Here is an 18,741-nt window from a genome sequence, read left to right as displayed (position 1 = left end):
GTTCTGCTCCTGCTGGTACAGGGTGGGGTTACTAATCTGTGCCGGAAGAACAGTGCTGTGTGCTGAGAAGCTGTGAAATGTGATGGCCTATCTAGGGAGGCAATTGTGGGTGTTTTGCTTTCTGGAAATCAAGCACCGTGTGGGGATCTCCTGGGAAGTGCTGGTCTATACTGGATGGGGCTGGTGGGTTCTGTTCTGTACTGGAAGAAAAGTGCTGTGTCCTGCAATGTAGTAGAATGGATTGGCCTCTATGGAATGGTATTTGTGGGTACTGTCACTGGAAGTGTAACACCATATTGGGCTGTACTGGGAAGTACTGGTCTGTACTAGATGGAGCTGGCAGAGTCTGTACTGTACTGGAAGGCTCCTATTGAACAGAGAGGTTGTTGATCACATCAGTACAATGTTCGAGGGGGGAGGGCAGAGGTGCGCAGGGGAGGTTGCACAAGGGAGCACCGATGTATATCTGGGCTAGGATGCATACAGGGATGTACTGGGAAGTGATGGCATGCCTCCTGGAACGCATTGTACTACCCTGCACACCTGCTCGTTCTTTTGTTCGTTCTTTCTTCTGAATGAGTTTTCTGAGCTGATGCTGGGCTACACTGGGAACTGTTGAGAGATGATGGCCATGACTAGGTTGTAGTGGGAGACTTCTAGCCTATACTGGGAGATGGTCTGTACTGGGATGCACCACCATGGTGTTAATCTGTACCGGGATACAGACTGTGAGCTCTTGATCTGCACTGGAAGATTGTAGAAGGTGTTGGCTTGTACTGAGATGCACTGAAATGCTGTGCACCTGTGCTAGGCTGGGGAGGGGAGGTTGTACTGGGAGGATGTCTGGGATATCATGTGACAGGTACCTCTTGAATGTGGCATACTGGGGGAGAATGCTGTACACTAGGCTTTCCTGGGAGGTGCTTGGCTGAACCTGGACAGACTGGGTGGTCATTAGCTTGCGTGTTACATGCAGAACTTGCATGGGACTCCACTGGAAGGCACTGGGGAGCTGTTGCTCTCGACTGGAATCTACTAGCAGGTTGTAGCTGCTTGATAGTCTGCACTGGAGTCTGTGGAGCTGCTGTATGGTGAGATATGTGGCAAGACTGAGAGGCAGCAAGAGGTGTTGTCAGTCTATGGAATATCAGTCTATGGCTCCTTCGTTGACACGAACTGGGGTCCGTTTGGTGAAAGGGGCTTTCCTAGAAGAGTGTGGGAAGGGGTAGCTTTCAGCTGGGTGCTCCCTGAGTGCTATGCTGCTCTCCTCATGGCCCTTTTCCCTTTTCCTTTTGTCCAGTTCCCAGTACAGCATCCCCTCCCGTCTCCAGTGCCTCCAATGATCCAGTGGGTTCTTACTCCATTAACGGGATCCTGGGCATTCCTCGGTCGAATGGCGAGAAGAGGAAACGTGATGAAGGTAGGGGGAGGGGAGAGGCTCATCCTCCCCTTTTATATTCTTTGTCCCTATGCACAGGCTCCAATTTCAAACCAGGCCTTGCAGCTGCTCCGGGGCTAGATCAGTTTTAGCAGCAGCGGCCGATTCCCCGCACCGCCCTGCTGGCTTGGAATGTTCTTCTTCCGAGGCCTTTCGTGACAGGCTACATTCTCCAGACATCTGCTCAGCGGGCTGAGCAGCCACTTCCATTCCTGGAGCTGATCCCAAGCCCATTCTCTGCTGGAAAGGGCTGGAACCCAACTCCCCAGGTGCCAGCAGGTGCCCGCGCTTTGAACTGCAGGGAAACCAGGTCATTCTGACTCACTCGCTTCCTAACCTGATGCCATCTCGGCTCAGCACTTGCAGCAGGGTGAGAGGAAATGTGACTCTCAGACTCTCAGTGCAAGCAGCCCTTTCCCTACAACGTGTCATCAGCCACTTATTTACAGTGACATCAAGGGCCCCGGGTTCAGCTGGCCTCCTTCACGGCACCAAACAGACTTACTTGCACAGTATAGGAGACCTACTAAGTATTTGGCCCCGGGGGTAGTATCTAACCCCTACCCCCAAACCCACAGAAATTAGGGATTAAGATTGTTCCTTCTCTTCCCCCTGCCCCTTTCTTACACTGGGGTAGATTAATGGCTAAATAGATCTTGGAATGAGCAAAAAGCTGGAGAGCCAAGCCCACTCGGTCGTGTTTCCAGGTGGGCAGTGTAAGGAGTGGGAGTGGAGTCTCAGCATTTGTAGGGGTGGGGGGGCATAAGGCTTGCGTACTTGTCTTAAATCTGCTCTTGTATTTGGATGCACTGAAAATTGGGGAGGGGCTGTTCAGAGTGTGAGGCCTGAGTTGTTTGATCCGTTCAATCCTGCCTTAATTGAGTGGTTCTCAACCTTTCCAGACTACTGTACCCCTGTCAGGAGTCTGATTTCAGCCCTGGACGGTGGGCTCAGGCTTTGGCATGTATCTTAGCTTCATGGGGCCCCTGCTTGCCGCTCCCTAATACCGGCCCTGCACTTGAAACTCCTCTAAACCCATCCCATAACCTGGGGTTGACACCCCCAGGTGGAGAAACACTGGTACAGTAGATAGAGCAGCATAAACAAGTTGTTGTCTGTATGAAATTTCAGTTTGTACTGACTTGGCTAGTGCTTTCTAGGTAGCCTGTTGTAAAACTAGGCAAATATCTAGATGAGTTGATGTGCCCCGTGGAAGACCTCCACAGACCCCCAGGGATATGTGTATCCCTGACTGAGAACCACTGCCTTAATCTGTCACTTCCCACTCTTGTCTGTTGTGTGGATGGCGCCTCCTAGCAGTAGGAGGCTGACTTGCCTGCAACCCCCAGGCCAAATGGGGGTAAGTTAATGGCAGGGAGCCTGTGCTATCTGCTGGACTGGGGAGAGGTGGAGGCTATATCACAGCAGAAAAGCTGTATGGGGGGTTGCGCCAGCTACTTGCATGGCTTCGGTTCTCATAGGGTTCATGCACTCCTGAGTTTCACTTTGAGTTTCAGGTTCAAATGAACCCAGTAACCCCTAGCAAAACTTAGCTCCAGCAGCCTCTTCCTGCCTGGTTACTGGTGAAAACCAGGAACTGCGTCATTTGGAATGCAGAGATTCAGACCCCATTAAAGCAAATGGGAAAACTCCCCCTGATTCCACTGGCAGTTGGATCAGGACCCAGGTGCAGATCCATTCCCTAGGCTGATGGCAGTGAGGTCCTGGGACAGTCCCACTATGGAAAGGGGTGGCCATTAAAGGAGAGGTTGAGAACTACTGCCTCAAAGTTTTGGAGTGCTGGGATCCAGGGTTTTGGTTTGACCCGTAGCTACTGAAATGCAAACCCTCCGGTGGTTTTCATGGTTACACCTAAAGCATAAATTGACCTGGTCCCTCAATTTCAAGTGAATCCAGGTTCCCCTATAGATTTGCAAACCAACATGTACACCACGGCTGAGTTTGGCGTTGTCAGGAAAACCCAGATTTGGTAAGTTTCACCTGTAGTGGAGTTTTGCGGTGATCTGGTTCTTGGCAGGATCCCTTAGTACTCGATATAATGCCAGCCAGATCATCTGGCATTGGTACTTTGCTCTTCCCAAACATCCCAGGAGCTTTGCCCATGACAGGCTGATCCACTCCCTAGATTTCAGTCCAAGAATTTGAGCTGTTTGGCACAGTACAATGAAAGTATCAAAAAAAAGAAAAAAGGATCTGAAACCCAGACATACGGGGCAGCTTTTATGGGTTGCTCTGATTCCTCCCGGATTTGATTTATTAAGCAAAGGAGATTCTCGGCAGTCCCTGCTTCCAGTCAGGAGCTGGGGGAGTCATCGGCCATTCCCTGTGTCGTGCTGAGAACCCTCAGCTTTCAGTGCTGCCAGTGGCTGCTGCATCTTGCAGCGTGTGTTTAGTGCCTTAGAGGAACCTGCCCTTATATCTAGATCCTGCCCTCCCAAGGAGACGCCAGCGCCATACCCCACCCACCAACAGTACTAACTGCAGGTCCCTCTGCTTCAGATCTCTTTTCCTGGCAGGAGCTCTCCCAAGGTGGTGTCTCTGCAGCCAGTGCCTTTCTCTTGTTCTCCAGCAGTTTTCACCTAGTCTGGTAGGCTCTAGTTTGTCTTAGCTGCAAGGTGGAGAGGGGTGGGAGGCATGGGAGACTGGAGGGGGTGATTGTTGGCAAGCCGCAGGTATTTTGTACTGTAAGGAGTCATCTTCCCAGTGTGTTCCATGGGTGCTAAATGATGTCTGTGCCAGTGATCTACTCACATCTGTTCCTGGCTGGGGCTTGCTTCTTGCATTTAAAGAGCAAGAGTTTGTCTCCGAAGCAGGGGCGGCTCCAGGCCCCAGCATGCCAAGCGCGTGCTTGGGGTGGCATGCTGTGGGGGGCGCTCTGCCAGTCGCCGGGAGGGCGGCAGGCAGCCAGCCTTCGGCGGCATGCCTGTGGGGGGTCCGCTGGTTCCGCGGCTTCGGTGGAGCCGCAGGACCAGCAGACACCCCCCCCCGGCACGCCTGCGGGAGGGCCACTGGAGCTGCAGGACCAGCGACCGGCATAGCGCCCCCCGCGGCATGCCGTCATGCTTGGGGCGGCAAAATGTCTAGAGCCGTCCCTGCTCTGAATGCAGATCTGCAGTCCCAGCCATGCTAGGGGGCAGGGAACGGCTTGCCAATTCCCCCCTCCCATCTATAGGGTAAATGGAAGTGCTCTCTCAGGAAGTCCCAGTCAGAGCAGAGGGGACAAGCCAGGCTACCCCTGGTTCTGAAAATGTTGTTAACAGCATGTGAGGCAGCTTGGAGGGGAAAGGGAGCAGAGAGGAGCCTCCATCCTCATCCCCTACTCCCCTCCCACTCCTCCTTGCCGCAGCTGGTGCCTGCATTAGACAGCGGCGCAGATGATTAAGAAAAGGGGAGATAATTATGTGTCAGGATGATGTAGCCAAACACCCGAGTCAGGCAGAGGTAGCCAGACAGCTGTGTGAGGTGGGCTCAGCGAGGGACGCTGGCAGCCAGGTTTCCCTGTAAGGGAGGACTTGCAGGGGATTGATGCAGGGGCTAGGCGGAGAGTGAATAACGGGCGCACAGCGTCCCTTCTCTAATCAGAGTAGGGAAGGAGCCACTCTCTAAAGGCTGCGTAGGGACTGCAGGGTCTGTCCCCCAATGAGTACTTAGCACTTCTTGTCATTCCAGCCCCTTGTAGACATTCACAGGTGAATCCTCAGCCCTGTTGGGGGGTGGGGGGAGTGTCTACACTGAAATAAAAAACCTGAGTCTCAGAGCCCAGGCCAGCTGATTTGGCCTCAGGCTGCGGGGCTATAAAATCCCATTGTAGACGATTGGTCTCAGGCTGGAGCCCGGGCTCTGAAACCCACCCCACTCGCAGGGTCCCAGAGCCCAGGCAGTCAGGTGACCTGGGCCAGCCATGGCCATGCTGTGGGGCAGATGTATCCATTGTTACCACCCAGCCGACCCCAAGGAACTGGGCACAGAGAGGGCGGAATGGACCAGCTCAAGGCCACAGAGAGCCTTGTCCCCATATCACAGCCACGGTAGGATCCCTGGCTCTTACTCCTGTGCTCCCAGCCCTAGGCTGAGCCCCTCCCCCTGCTGTGCACAGCAGGTCCAGCCAGGTATGGCAGCACTGTGGCCGTGGGAGAGAGGACATGAAGGCCCCCTTTGAAAATGTGACGAGCGATTGGCTATTCCCCTCCTCCTTCCTCCCTCCTTCTAACAGGGTCTGAAGGGGCATGTGAAAGAACAAGGAGTCCCTGCTCAGACCCACTGATTCCAATAAAGAAATGAGCTCCACTCAGGTGCTACGGTGATGGGCATTATATACGAGCTAGATGGGCACGTAAGGGGATGGATGGGTGGGTGCATATGGAGGAGATGGATGAATGGATAATCAAAGCACCATTCCCAGTGCCCTCTTGCATCCCTTGGCCTCTTCAGGCTCCCAGGAGGACTTTTGCTCCATATGATAGGCGAGACCACTGTGATCGTTAGAAAACGGTCATGATTAAAGGCAGCTCTTTGTCTCGAGAGCAGGACGTGGGCAGATTTCTTTTACAGATCCAGATTCTCATTTTGGATTCCTGTTCCGGTGTTGATAATTCGGCAGTGTTTATTTGTACTGTCCGTGACAATAACAGCAATCAGATCTACAGTGCTGACAATGGCAGCAATATTATCCCCAAGTACTGTCAGCGTTAGCAGGGATCATATCGGCGGCGTGTTATTGGCAGGAGCAGCCGTAATGTGTCTAGTATTATTAGTATCAGTAGTAATAAAACCCACAGGGCTGTTAGCATTATCAGCACTAATATCAGCAGTGGTTTTGTGGGAGAGGAGGTGAACGGGTGGTTGTTAGTATAAGAGGCAATAATACCCAGAGTGCTTCCAGTGTGATATCCCTAGGAGGAGAGAGGCTGAATACAGTTCAGTGTTTTCCTTCTTTTTTGTAGTCTGACATCTGGATGATTGGAATGAAATACATCTTAAGTGTGGGACACGGGGCTGTGTCATCGCAAGGGGTGCAATTGTGCTGTTCCAGGTGGGCAGTTCAGTCATTGCAGGGGGTGCAATTGTGTTGTTCAAGGTGGATTGTGTCATTGGAGGTGGTGTGTGTGATTGTGGTGTTCAAGGTGCATCCTGTCACTGCAGTTGGTGTGATTATGGTGTTCAAGGTGCATCCTGTCATTGCGGCAGGGAGGGGCGATTGATGTTCAAGGTGCGTCCTGTCATTGCATGTGGTATGATTGTGGTGTTCAGTCTGTCACATATGGTTCTTCCTCTCCCCAGGGCGAGAACAATGGGTGTTGCGGAGTGGTCTGGTTTTGGAAAAGGATTTGTTTTGGTGGTTTTGTTTGGTTGTGTTGGTTAGTTTGGTGGTTGTCGTTGTCCCGTCTCCCCCCCTTTACATGGCTCCATGTTTATGTGAGCAAAGGCCTCTTGAAGATATGTGCCTTGCTCTTAGAGCAGAAAGCAGGGAGGTTTGGGCTGGCCCTTAGCTCATGGGGGAGTTCAGTTTACAGTCCAGAACTGGCAATCGCTGCACAGATGAGCTTTACTGTTATTGTAGAATTCCACTGGGTCAAAGGAGTGGAATTGTCAACCACCATGTCCATCCAAGAGCTCTGGGCTCTTTACATATCCTGGGTCCATGCCATGAAGATCAGGATGGAGACTTTTGCACGAGGACAGGTGTGATGTGCTTGCTGCAGCTGGTTGTGTCATTGATGGTGTGGTACAATAGTATTGTTCGAGGCAGCATGGTTATCTCACTAGCAGTGCTATGGTTGTCATTGCAGGTGATTTGATTGTGTCATTGCTGGCAGCATGGCCATGGTGCTCATGTTGGGGGGGTTCTACCGTTACTGCGGATGGGATAGTATAGCTACATCATTTCTTGCAATTTTGCAGTATTGCAGCTGAAGTGACTGTGTTGTTTGAGGAGGCATGATTGAATCATTCCTGATGGTGTGTTTTGTGTCACTGCAGGCAGTGAGGTGGTTCCATTGTAGGCATCATCAGTACATCATTGCAGGCAGTATTGTTGTATCACTTCCACTGAGGAGGTTGTGTCATTGCAACAGATGTGGTCATTGATTGCAGGTGGTAGGGTTGTGTTTGTGTCATTACAGGGATATGCCTTTGCGCTTTTAAATGTGGTGCTGCAAACAATGTGCGTGTGTCACACCATGGGATTATATCGCTACATCTGACGTGTGTTTGTGTGAGTGCAGTTGGATGAGTTTGTGTCTTTGCGTTTGGTTTTGTTAAAGACAACTGAGTATGCAGGGTCACTGCAGGTGAAGCCTGGCAACATTGTCTGTAGTGTGGTTATGTCGTTTGATGCTGTGCTTCCTTGTCAACCCAGAGGGGTGTTTGCATTATTCTGTATGATTGCTTTGTTGCAGGTGAATGGTTGTGTTCATGGCACTGCAGATGGGTGTAGTTGTGTTGCCTCATGCAATAGCCATGTGTTCTTATTGTCGCAAGTGGGTGTTGGATGTGTCACTTTTGTCTAATCTGGTTGTGAGTGAGGTGTGGTTGTGTTGTTTTGTGCCGTGATTTTATCCCCTTGGCCCTATTGATTGTGTTGTTTCAGGCAGCGTGGCTGTGCCTGCCCATGGCCGTGTTGTATCCCTGTAGGCAGCAGTGTCTGTGCTGAACCTACCGTGTGGCTGTGTCAGTGCAGGCAAGTGTAGTTAAGAGATCCCTCATGCACCAGATGAAGTTGCAGCTCTAAGAGGCAGTTTATTGTCTGTGAAGACCCCATAGTCCTGACGTTGGTGAGATTCCCAACAACAAGAGATTAGAATGTAGAAATGAGCGACATCTGCCAGTCGCCCCGCACCTCTCTGAGCGAACTGCAGAAGGCTGGCCAGAGAGGGCAGAGCGTGCATGGAAGAAAAGAGGAGGAAGAGGTGATGGCAGAACAAGGCATAAGCAGCACAGCACTGATGAAAAGGGGCAGAATTAGCAGGTGCCAGTGTGGCTGTGCCAGAAATATGGGTTGTGATTGCATGAGGTCTGTCTGTAAGTGAAAGAGACAGCCAGCCTGAGAGAGAGAGTGTGTGTGTGTGTGTGTGTGTGTGAGCGTGCACTAGGGATGGTGGGGAGGTGTGTGATGGCTGTGCCGCTGCTGAGCAGAATTATAGGTAAGACAGAGTTAAAAGAGTGCATCACAGAAGGCTGGTTAGGCAGAACACAAGCAAAGCTGGAGTTGCTGTTTAGTTTGCCATGGATCAGTAATACTGAGGACAAGCGGATCTGTGAGAGAGAGAGAGTGTGTGTATTTTTTGTGTGTTTGTATCTCTCTGCGTTTGTATTTGTGGCTCCAAGAACATATATGTGTGTGTTATGTTAGCGTGACTGGTTTCCACTTGCCTGTACATCTGTCCTTGGCAGAGTGCCACTTGTGTATTTGGATTTTTGTGCATGTTGTGCAAGCACTGTGTATGTTAATCTGTGCATTGTGAGTATAGGCATGTTGTACATTTCTGTGAATGCTGTATCTGTGTGCATATTTTGAGTGTATTTGTGTGAATGCTGTGTAGTTTTGTGTTTTGTAGATTTGTGTGAGTATTGTGCACTGTTTGTGTGTATCTGGATTTATGTTCGTGTTGTGTATGAATATATATTGTGAATGGGGTGTGCTTGTGTGTGTATTTTTATGTATGTGGGTGGGTGCTATGTACTTGTATATATTTGGGGGGTTGTGTATTTGTGTGTATATAAGGTATAGGTGTACTTGTGCAAGAGTTGGGCATTTGTGTGCATATTTGTGTGAGTGTTGTGTATTTGAGTGTTAACATCAGTGGATGTGCGTTCAGGCTGACAAGTTGATGTCAGAGCCTTGCGCACATGAAGTTATTACCCTAAGGAGGGCAGGCATTTTTTGTTGCTCCGAGCTGCAAGGTACACACAGTGTTTGAAGGGCAACGGAGCCACAAGGGGTTGCAGCTCCAGCAAAAAGAGAAATTTAACGATCAAACCAGCTTGCTGAGGGGCTTTAGCCCAATCTTACCACAGCTGCAGCTCCCGGATTCTAACAGACCACCCCATTTTTCAGCCCGCTTCTAGCCCTGTGTATACAGAAAGCTGGAGTTGGGGGTAGCAACTGGCTGTTGTGGAGTTGTGTTGGGTAGACCTCAGGAGACCTGGACCCAGGGGATTACATGTGTCCATGGTGGAAGAACTCTGGAGACCCCCTCCTCTGTCTGTGTTTCTGAGGGCGAGTTCCCACTGACATGTCCAATGGGAATCGTGCAGCTAAAACTCCTCGCAATGCTTCAGAAAAGCACCTTCCCGGGTCCATCTCATGTGTCCTCTCTGTGTGTTTCATCCCAGATCTCTTGTTGGCCATCTGTCTCTTGGGGTCTCAGAGTCTTTTTGTCTGTTGCAGTCCAGATATACACTGCTGCTGTCTGCATGCAAAGAGGTGGATGTTTGAATCTATTCTAGACTTTGAGTGGGATGGGGACCAGGGGTAACATGATGGTTGGAATCAGGGCTAACAAGGTGAGGAGGGATGAGGAAGCACAGTGGTGAAAATGGGGGAGGTAGCATAGCAATGGGGTAACAGGGCAATGGGGCACCAGGTGACATTGTGACAAGGATCAGCAGTAACATGGCAGTGCAATGCAGGGGTGATGTTGTGCTGGGGATCAGGGGTTATATGGCAATGCATGGCAGGATGATGCAATGAGATCAGGAGTAACATAGGAATGAGGCGCTGGGTGGTGATGTGACAAGGATCGGTGGTAACATGGCAATGGGGTGCAGGGATGATCTTGTAACATGGTGATGGGGCACAGGGGTGAAGTTGTGATGGGATTAGGGGAACATGGCAGTGGGGATCTGGGGTTATGTTGCAATGAGGCAAATGAGAACATGGGATAACCTGGCGATGTCCCAGTTTGATGTAACATTACAGTACAGTGGGGGTAACAGCACTGGAGGTCCGTTTGACATGGCAAAGGAGAACAGGAGTAACACAATGATGAAGCGCTAAAGTAGCAGAACTGGATCCGTGTAACATGGCAATAGGAGCCAAGGCTACGTGGTGACAGGCCCAAATCACAGTGATTGGGATCTGTTGTAGCGTGGAGATTAGAGAGTCAGGGTAGCCCAGTGACTCAGGCTGGTGGTGTTATAGAATCAGAGTAGCCTAGTGACTGGGACTGGTGGTGTTAGAGAATCAGAGTAGCCTAGTGACCCAGATTGGCTGTATCACAATTATGGGGGCTCAGCTGTATCATGGTAGTAGCACTGGGGTACATTGTAACGGGGACTGGTAGCATCTCAGTGATGCGGAGCAGCAATACCATGGGGAGGGTGAGGAATCAGGAGTAATGGGGTTAACACCACGATAACACTGGGGGTATCACCATGATGGAGGTCATGTACCATGATGGTGGGGCAGGTAAGGGCACTATTACCAGCTGCTAGAAAAACAAAGAACCTACCGGGCAATAAAATAAAAACAAAGGCAACTTGGAAGCACCTGACAACCACAATTCATCACAGCCTAAGTTTTTTTTATGTTCCCATTATATTTGTTTGTAAAAGTGGAAATCAATTTTGAAGGTAATTTTCTGGAAAGAATGGAAGGGAGGTGGGAGGGCCAGATAAGGCAGAGATGGCAAAAGGGGGAAAAAAAAATTTAGGCCAGGCACAGCCCAGGGGCAGCTCTTGGCAAGGTGAAAGAAAATTGAATATGCAATCTCCATCCATGAATCTCCCTCACTGCTGCCCGCCTCCTGCTCGAAAACAATGAAGGCTTTCTCCCCTATGCCATGCAGCGCCCAAGTACTCATGCTCACTTCAACTTCAGGGTCATTAATTCACCTGATTATTGCAGGAGAAGAAAAGGCTGCAGCAGCATCCTTTCTAAAGCCCTCCCTTAAAAACAACTATCCTTTGACTAGTCGGGGACAGGGTGAGATAGTGTGTTGTCTTGGACTAGAGCTGTACATGTTTGAAATGGGGGTGCAAGCCATCGGGGTTGTGGCCAGGAGGGTTGGAGAGCAAGCCTGGTTGCATAGCTTTGTTGTGGTGTGATTGCGAATTAAAAGTAGCATGTTCCACTCTGCAGCTACCTTTGGGGAGGGGAGGTGCACGGTAGTGTGTGTGTGTTTAGGGGGGTGGTATGTGAACGCTGCTGCTTCAGCAGCCCAGCCGCAGTGTCACCGTGCGAGGTGACATTTGAATTTACAATTCCGCTGAGAAAAGCCATTAATTCACAAATTAACATTTCTCCCTCTCTCTCTAGCTCTCTCTCTCTCCCTCTCTCTCTATCTCACATGGATGTGCAAGCAATTGAAAAGACAAAGGAAATAGCCTTAAGGAAGAGACTTTACTGCTAGTCTGTCTGTGCAGAGATTGCTACCACTGCTTCTAGACAGATAAACCAATTACCTGAGCTGCTCTGTGCATGGCAGCCTGCTATTACCTCCCTTTGTAGAGCTGAATCCTTTGCCGGATTACGCTGAGTGTATCTCATTAATGTAAACCAGCAAGACACTGGCTACTGCCCCCCTTCATTCTTTGCAGCTGGGGAGTGAGGGGCAGGCAGGATGCATCTGGCAGCGGGTAGGGTCTGGGGCTCTGACTTTGGCCTGAAGAAGGTTGAGTCTTGGGAGTATATGCCAACAACCATGGTCAGCCTATCACAGCCTCAGTTTCTGACTCACAGTCCCACCACACATACACCCCTAGGTGTACATATGTAGGCAGATGCACAAGTGTGCACAGGCCTTTGTTGATGCACATACACAGGATAGCCAGACAGAGATACATATGTGTACAGCTGTACATGCTGGGGCTTATACAGAAGGAGGCGTGTGGTGTGACTATAAACATATGCATGTACCGGGCCACGTTTATCTCTGTCGCAACCCCACTGGCGTCAGCGGAGTGATGCCTAGGGTGAATTTGGCCTATAGAGACATGTATGTAACTAGGCTTGGCAGAATTCAACTTTTTTTTTTTAATAATTTCAACGGATAACATCGATGTTTATTTTTAGGCATTTTTTCCAGTTTTGATCTATTTAAATGTCCATAGTTGGAGAAAATTGGGGAGAGGGGGCAGATGATAATTATTTAATGACCATCAACATCACATCAGAGTATACAAAGGAAATAGCCTTAACCTCTAAGAAGTTCTCAAGAGCATTTTACTTACTTTGCCTCGCTGTAAATTTTGGTTATCAGTGGAAATATTGTTTCATCAGTTTGCACATGTACAGTGACCTCAACGTTCATAGACCTTCACCAGTGAAAATGGAATCCTTCCAAGCCCACATGTAATGTACAATGGCAAAGGCTATTTACGTGGGTCCACTATCATTCTCTTGTCCCTTTATGTCACACTCATTTGTGTGCACATTGTCACCCTTGCCCCTCACACTTTCACACCTGTTATGCATGCAATGCGCGCACACGTGCACCCACTCATGCCGGCACCCATGCTGCTTCTCTCACACAAATGCTTAGGTGAAAGTTACATTTTCAAGTCATGTCACTCCTCCCTACAGAAACTTTGCACCCCAGCCCAGCAGTCATGCCCCCTTGGGGGCAATGAATTTAGGAGCACACTAAGTTATCTCAACCCTTTATTCTCCTGTTCACACACATAGGTGTGTTTGGGGCAGAGGATCCCCCTGCAATGTGGTTTCTGTAGAGGCCTACATGTCTTTCCATGCTCTCAGATTACTAAAGTCATGTGCACAGAACCGGATGGAGCTCATGGCCAACAGTCTCCCTCTGCACCCTCCTAGGGTTTGGTAAATTTTAGTTCCCGTAATTTCCTTAGAGGGTGGAGATGGGGGCGGGGGGAGTTCAGAGATCTCCAGGTTGGGGAAAGTGGCCCGGGGATGTTCTGTACCCAGAGGGAGGTGAATACTGAAAGCATAATCTCCAGCTGGGGTGTCCTCAAGAGTCATGGGATATGCATCTCTCCCCACCTTCTCCCTGTGCATGGAGAACGTGCTGCGGGTCCCACACTCTCTTCGACTTCATTCTTGAAATGTGGCTGAAAACTCATCCTTCTGGAGAGCTCTTGCCTCTCCCACGTCCCTGTGTGCCCCCCCCCCCCCAGACTGTGCATGGCACAAGGGCAGGGAACGGCATCCCATGGCCAGGCGCTGGAAGACGGATCACAATCAGCGAGGGAATCGGCAGGCAGCGCCGGTAATTCAAACCGTCCTGACCGTTCAGTGAACCCGAACCTGCTGACCTTGACGGCAGTAGACAACGGCGGCCTCAGAAATCCCAACCTTTACGGAGGCGTCGGTGGAGGATGGCTCATGTTCTCTCTCCTCGACCACATCCAAGCAGCTCTGGGGCCTGACAGTCAATCCTCCCTGAGCCGATTCGCTCCTAATTTGGCCGTCTCTGTGCTCCCAAGCCCACGGTGGAGATGACGTAACATTAAGCGTTGTTTGTTGCCCACAGATGGAAACCACCCTCTAGAGGCAAGTCTTCGTCTGCTAAAGGAATGCACTGAGTACCTGGTTCTCAGTTTGAGCCAGGGGAAATCCCCCATACCCCTCAAAGATGGGGATTTTAGAAAGGCTGGTGTTAGTTGAAAGAAGAGCAGGAGCTCTTTGCTTGTCTGGGGATGGTATCTGATCCTCCAGCTGCGTTTCACTTGATCCCAGGGGGAGGCGGGGAGATCTCATTTAACGATTAGCCCACTATGAGTGGAGTAGAGGGGGGAAGATGACTGGAGATGGGAGAGAGAGAAGGCGCTTTGGCTGAATTGTGTCACAGGCACTTGCGTTCAAGAAAACGCAGTTTATGAAGTTATAATTCACCTCTCAGGGAACATTGGATCCCCTCCAAATGCCAGCATTGCTGCCAAATGGCTCCTGGAACACACGCGCCTGCTGGCTGGGTCAGCCTGCCGAGGCTGGGGCGAGGTTATGATCCTGTGCATCAAGGACGTCTCCATTAGGATCCCAGGGATGAACTACCTGCCTGTCTAATCTGCCTATAACTCTTTAATCCTCGTTCTCATCTCTCGAAAAGCCCCTTGGCACTGTTCTGGCAGCTTCAAGTGGGTCCCTATGTAATTTGTGCCCACTTTAAGGTTGCCATAGTGGTGTAAAGGGAGGGGCCTCAGTGTCAAGGAGAATAAACGCCTCAGTAATTGCCTCTGTCCACCTTCTTATTGGTGTCTCTTGCTCTGCTCCATGTATCTCTCTCCCGAGATGTATTGAGGGCCGAGCTCCATGGGCTGTAGGAGTTGGTTCTCCCCCTTCCCCCAAGCCAGGAGAGTGCAGGGAGTGTTTTTTGGTTCAGGGAGGCAGCCCAGGCCAGGCTGAGGAGCTTCCCTTCTCCTCCCTCCCCCGTGCTGTGTTTGTCAGCAGCTCACAGGTGTTATACAGCTGCTGAGGCAGAGAATTTCCATGGGCGCAGCTGGTGGGCTGAGCAAGGGGGTCTGCATGTCTCCCTAGGACAGGCTCCTAATTAAGTGTCTTCAGTAGGCACTTAATTAAACTTTAATGTGACACCAATTGCACATGAAACATGCTCCAGGCTCCAGAGGGCCTGCTACCCTCCTGGAGACGCTTCTCCACAGTCAATGGCGTTGCAGAAGGTGGCACAACATTTCCATAACTGGGCTCCCAGACGGGTGAAGGCTATTGTGGCTGCCCAGAACACTGAGCTGGGGGAGAAAGGCAGGAAGTTATAGAAAGATGGTCCACAAGCACAGAATTTGACCCTGCATCCAGATCTGAACTTTCCCATATTTTGGAAGGTTTTCATTAAGTCCCATCTGCTTTCACCTCTATGACATTGGGTGCATCTTAGTCTCCCAGTGGGAGAAATAAATATCCTGTAGGGCCTTAAAGGTCTTTCGGGTTCTTTTCTGCCATGCTCCGTTGTGTATCTGGAACTGTTTTGCTAATGATGAGCAGGCCTCATGTTGCTTTAAGGGACTGTTTTTCATCACTTTCATTTTACATTGATATGGCACCTTTTCATTCAGAAGGATCCCAAAGCACTTTCCCAGGAGTTACAGGGACTAGGGTACAGTGACACTCTGTTTATATGATACTGAAGTAGAGTGCACATCCCAGATAGTTGCAGTGTATTATAGCATTGCATGCATACAGTATTTCACTGTGTTGCACTTTTCAGTGACCTTTCTGTAACAGTTCAGTTGCTTAGTGAGAGGAAAAGAAACAGGCTGTTTTGGAAAGTTTCACTGTATAGGAACCACTTTAGTCCTCACTGAAATGCAGCTAAGTCTGGGGTGGAGCACAGCTGTTACTGAACAGTGCAGAGCAATGACACAACAGTTTAGGAAGGAGATGGCCGTGTCCAATTGAAATTGCATGGAGGATTTAGCTAGGCACTGTGTAATCACTCAGGTTGGAATTTGTCAGGCCAGCCAGGTTAATGTCTGCACTCTTGCAAAAAGTGCCATGGGAATTTTAACGACTCAGAGTGATCAGAGCCCTTGTTTTATGGCACATCAAAAAGATGGCAGCCTCTAACAACACCCCCTCCAGGGCACTGGTTCACTGCTGACTCAGAAGAGTGTCCAATAAAATGATTGACTGGCACCTGGCTCAGGACTGGGGTGTGCGTTTGCCCCTGCTGGTGTGTACGTGGGGAAAGGGGAGAATGATGGGGATGGGGCACAAGGACAGGGATGTGTGGGGTCTGAGGGGCCCCAGGGTAGGATCCTGTAGGGGGAATGGGGTCTGGGATGGAGTGAGAGCAGAACGGAACAGAAAGGGGAGAGGAAGTAGGGAGTATTTTATTGAGAGGAGAGGATGGGTGAGACCAATAAAATCTGGGGGGTGCACAGAGCTGCCTGGGGCTTGAGTCAGGTCAATAGAGCTCAGGCGCCAGCGCCCTGACTGGGAACCCGAGCCTCTCAAGAAGCAGGGAGACAAGGTTTCATGGGTACCACCGTCCCCTCCGCATCCTTATTGGTTCCGGTAATGGTGTTGATTTGCATGTCAGGCAAAGCGCTGCTTGGAAAAAAAAAATCCCTCTGAGCGTGGTGGTGTCAGCACTCGCTGTTGTTCGACAGTGTAAAATTAAATTAATAAAGCCCCCAACACAGGAAAACATAACAGGAAATTAATGGCCTTTACTGTCGGTCTGATGCAGTCATTTGCAACCCTGCTTTCCGCACCAAAGACTTCATAAATGCAAGCAGTTTCTCTAAACAAGCATAGTTAGGGCTGCATGCAATGTAATTTTTTGCCTTGCTTGTGTCCTTTTGAGCTAACAAAAGCCACCATGTCTTATAAACTCACCAAGGGGATCCTCAGCCAGTCCAGCACCAGGGCACACAGGCTCAAGATCTGAAGGGAGAGAGCCGTACCCCATGACAAAGCCAAGTAGGTCTTCTGACCTGGGAGACGGAGCTGCAGTAGCCCTGTTTGCTCTGCATTAGCTAGGCAGCAGCATTCTCCCTGCTGGCTCCGTGCTGGAGGAAATGTGTGCACCAGCTGGGAAGAGAATGGGAGGGCCAGATCCTCAGCTGGCATAAATCAGCATTGCTCCATTGAAATGAATGGAGCTATTCTGACTTACACCAGTTGGGGATCTGGCCCATTGTGTAGTAGCATTGCTGCTGCTCCATTGATATAAACAAGGCAAATACGCACACTGAGGACAGCTGTATTTCTAGCTTCTAAAGGGTCAAACCCAATACAGTCAGCAAGAGTTACTGGACGCACATTCTGTTTTCAGTTATACTGGTATAAACCCTGAGTGACTCCACTGAGGTAAGTGGAGTCATTGCGGATTTACTATAGCGGAATTGGGAGCAGAATTTGCCCAGTCAGCTCCAATACAGCACAGAGAGCCACCATGCTACACTAGATACACATAGGCCAGCCACAGTACACCCTACACCAAGAGTAGGCAATCTATGGCACGTGTGCCAAAGGCAGCACGCGAGTGTTTTTCAGTGGCACTCACACTGCCCAGGTCCTGGCCGCAGGTTTGGGGAGCTCTGCATTTTAATTTAATTTTAAATGAAGTTTCTTAAACATTTTTAAAACTTTATTTACTTTATATACAACAATAGTTTAGTTACATATTATAGACTTATAGAAAGAGACCTTCTAAAAACGTTAAAATGTATTACTGGCACGTGAAACGTTAAATTAGATTGAATAGCTGAAGACTCAGCACACCACTTCTGAAAGGTTGCCAACCCCTGGCCTAGACTGAAATAGCACAGGCACAACCACAACCACCACTATACACCAGCATGTGCATGCTCATTCAAACACAGCCATGCAGCATGGTTATACATGTTGCACATGTGCATATGGCAGCTGTGTGCATGCTGACACAAAAGTGCCTTTACTCATGCACACTACAGATGTATTCAGTACAGATGAGCATGCTCACTCACAGCCTCGGGCATACAACCAGACACCGAGACAGTGTTCAATACCTGTGGTGTCCCACAAACCCTGTGCTGAATTTGAATTTGTACATTTGCAAGCTGTATTGAATGCATATTATTTGTGCATGCACACACCCACTTCATTAAATGCACATTCACATACTCCATAGTAATCCAGTGAACATTTGCACACAGACCTTAATACATATGCATTTCCACACCTAAACATGGCATTAAATACATGCTATTTGTATGCACAGACTTCATCCAATGCACATTTGCACACTCACACAATAGTAGATGCACCTTAGCCCGCACAATTAAGAGTAAGCTTGCACCTCCTATATTAAATACCCAATACACATACCACATTATCCATTCTGTACCCAGGCACGTATGTGTATATGCAGTCTTCCTCACTAATAGATTCATAATCCTAGCTATACATTGATGCCAGCTCACACAACCTTGCTGCCCTTCATCCCTCCGCCTGTCCAGATACACAGCAAATGTGCCTCGTTTGTATGCTGATTGGTGATAGAAAGCCCTAGTTACAAACTGACATAGATTTGTTGACGTGGGGTTTGCATAAAGAGGTTCAGATACATAGGTTTACCCAATGCATGTGGACATGGGGGTTTGAACACATATTTGGTTCTTGAAGGCTAATATCCTACCAAGCTACTATTTCCCGCCCCCCCCCCCCACTATCCCTGCTACACCCCCCACTACCTCAATATCCTTAATGCACCCCTTCTCCACCTCATTACCCTCCCCACCTTCCTGGTACCCTTCATACCTTGCTCCCATCCCAGTGAGCTCCTTCCCAGCTGAATCCCTGCCCTTCCCTTCCACCCTGCTCCATTATCCTCAGTCAAAGCCCCATGTGTTCTGGCAGCCCTGCTTGA

At 49.7% G+C, this 18,741-nt stretch overlaps 1 protein-coding gene across 2 annotated transcripts in view; it reads left to right on the top strand.

Moving 5' to 3' along the window:
• Window positions 1-18,741, top strand: part of PAX2 (paired box 2) — a 97,727-nt gene that overhangs the window by 43,002 nt on the left and 35,984 nt on the right. For both annotated transcript variants that reach the window (XM_030569241.1, XM_030569242.1), the window contains exon 5: window positions 1,301-1,420. In XM_030569241.1, the coding sequence (XP_030425101.1) occupies window positions 1,301-1,420 (120 nt within the window). The remainder of the gene's footprint in view (window positions 1-1,300; window positions 1,421-18,741) is intronic.

This window comes from Gopherus evgoodei, chromosome 7 (assembly GCF_007399415.2).
Source record: "Gopherus evgoodei ecotype Sinaloan lineage chromosome 7, rGopEvg1_v1.p, whole genome shotgun sequence".
Lineage (NCBI taxonomy): Eukaryota > Metazoa > Chordata > Testudines > Testudinidae > Gopherus > Gopherus evgoodei.
The sequence above is the reverse complement of the archived record's forward strand: the minus strand, read 5'-3'. Positions and strand labels throughout refer to the sequence as shown.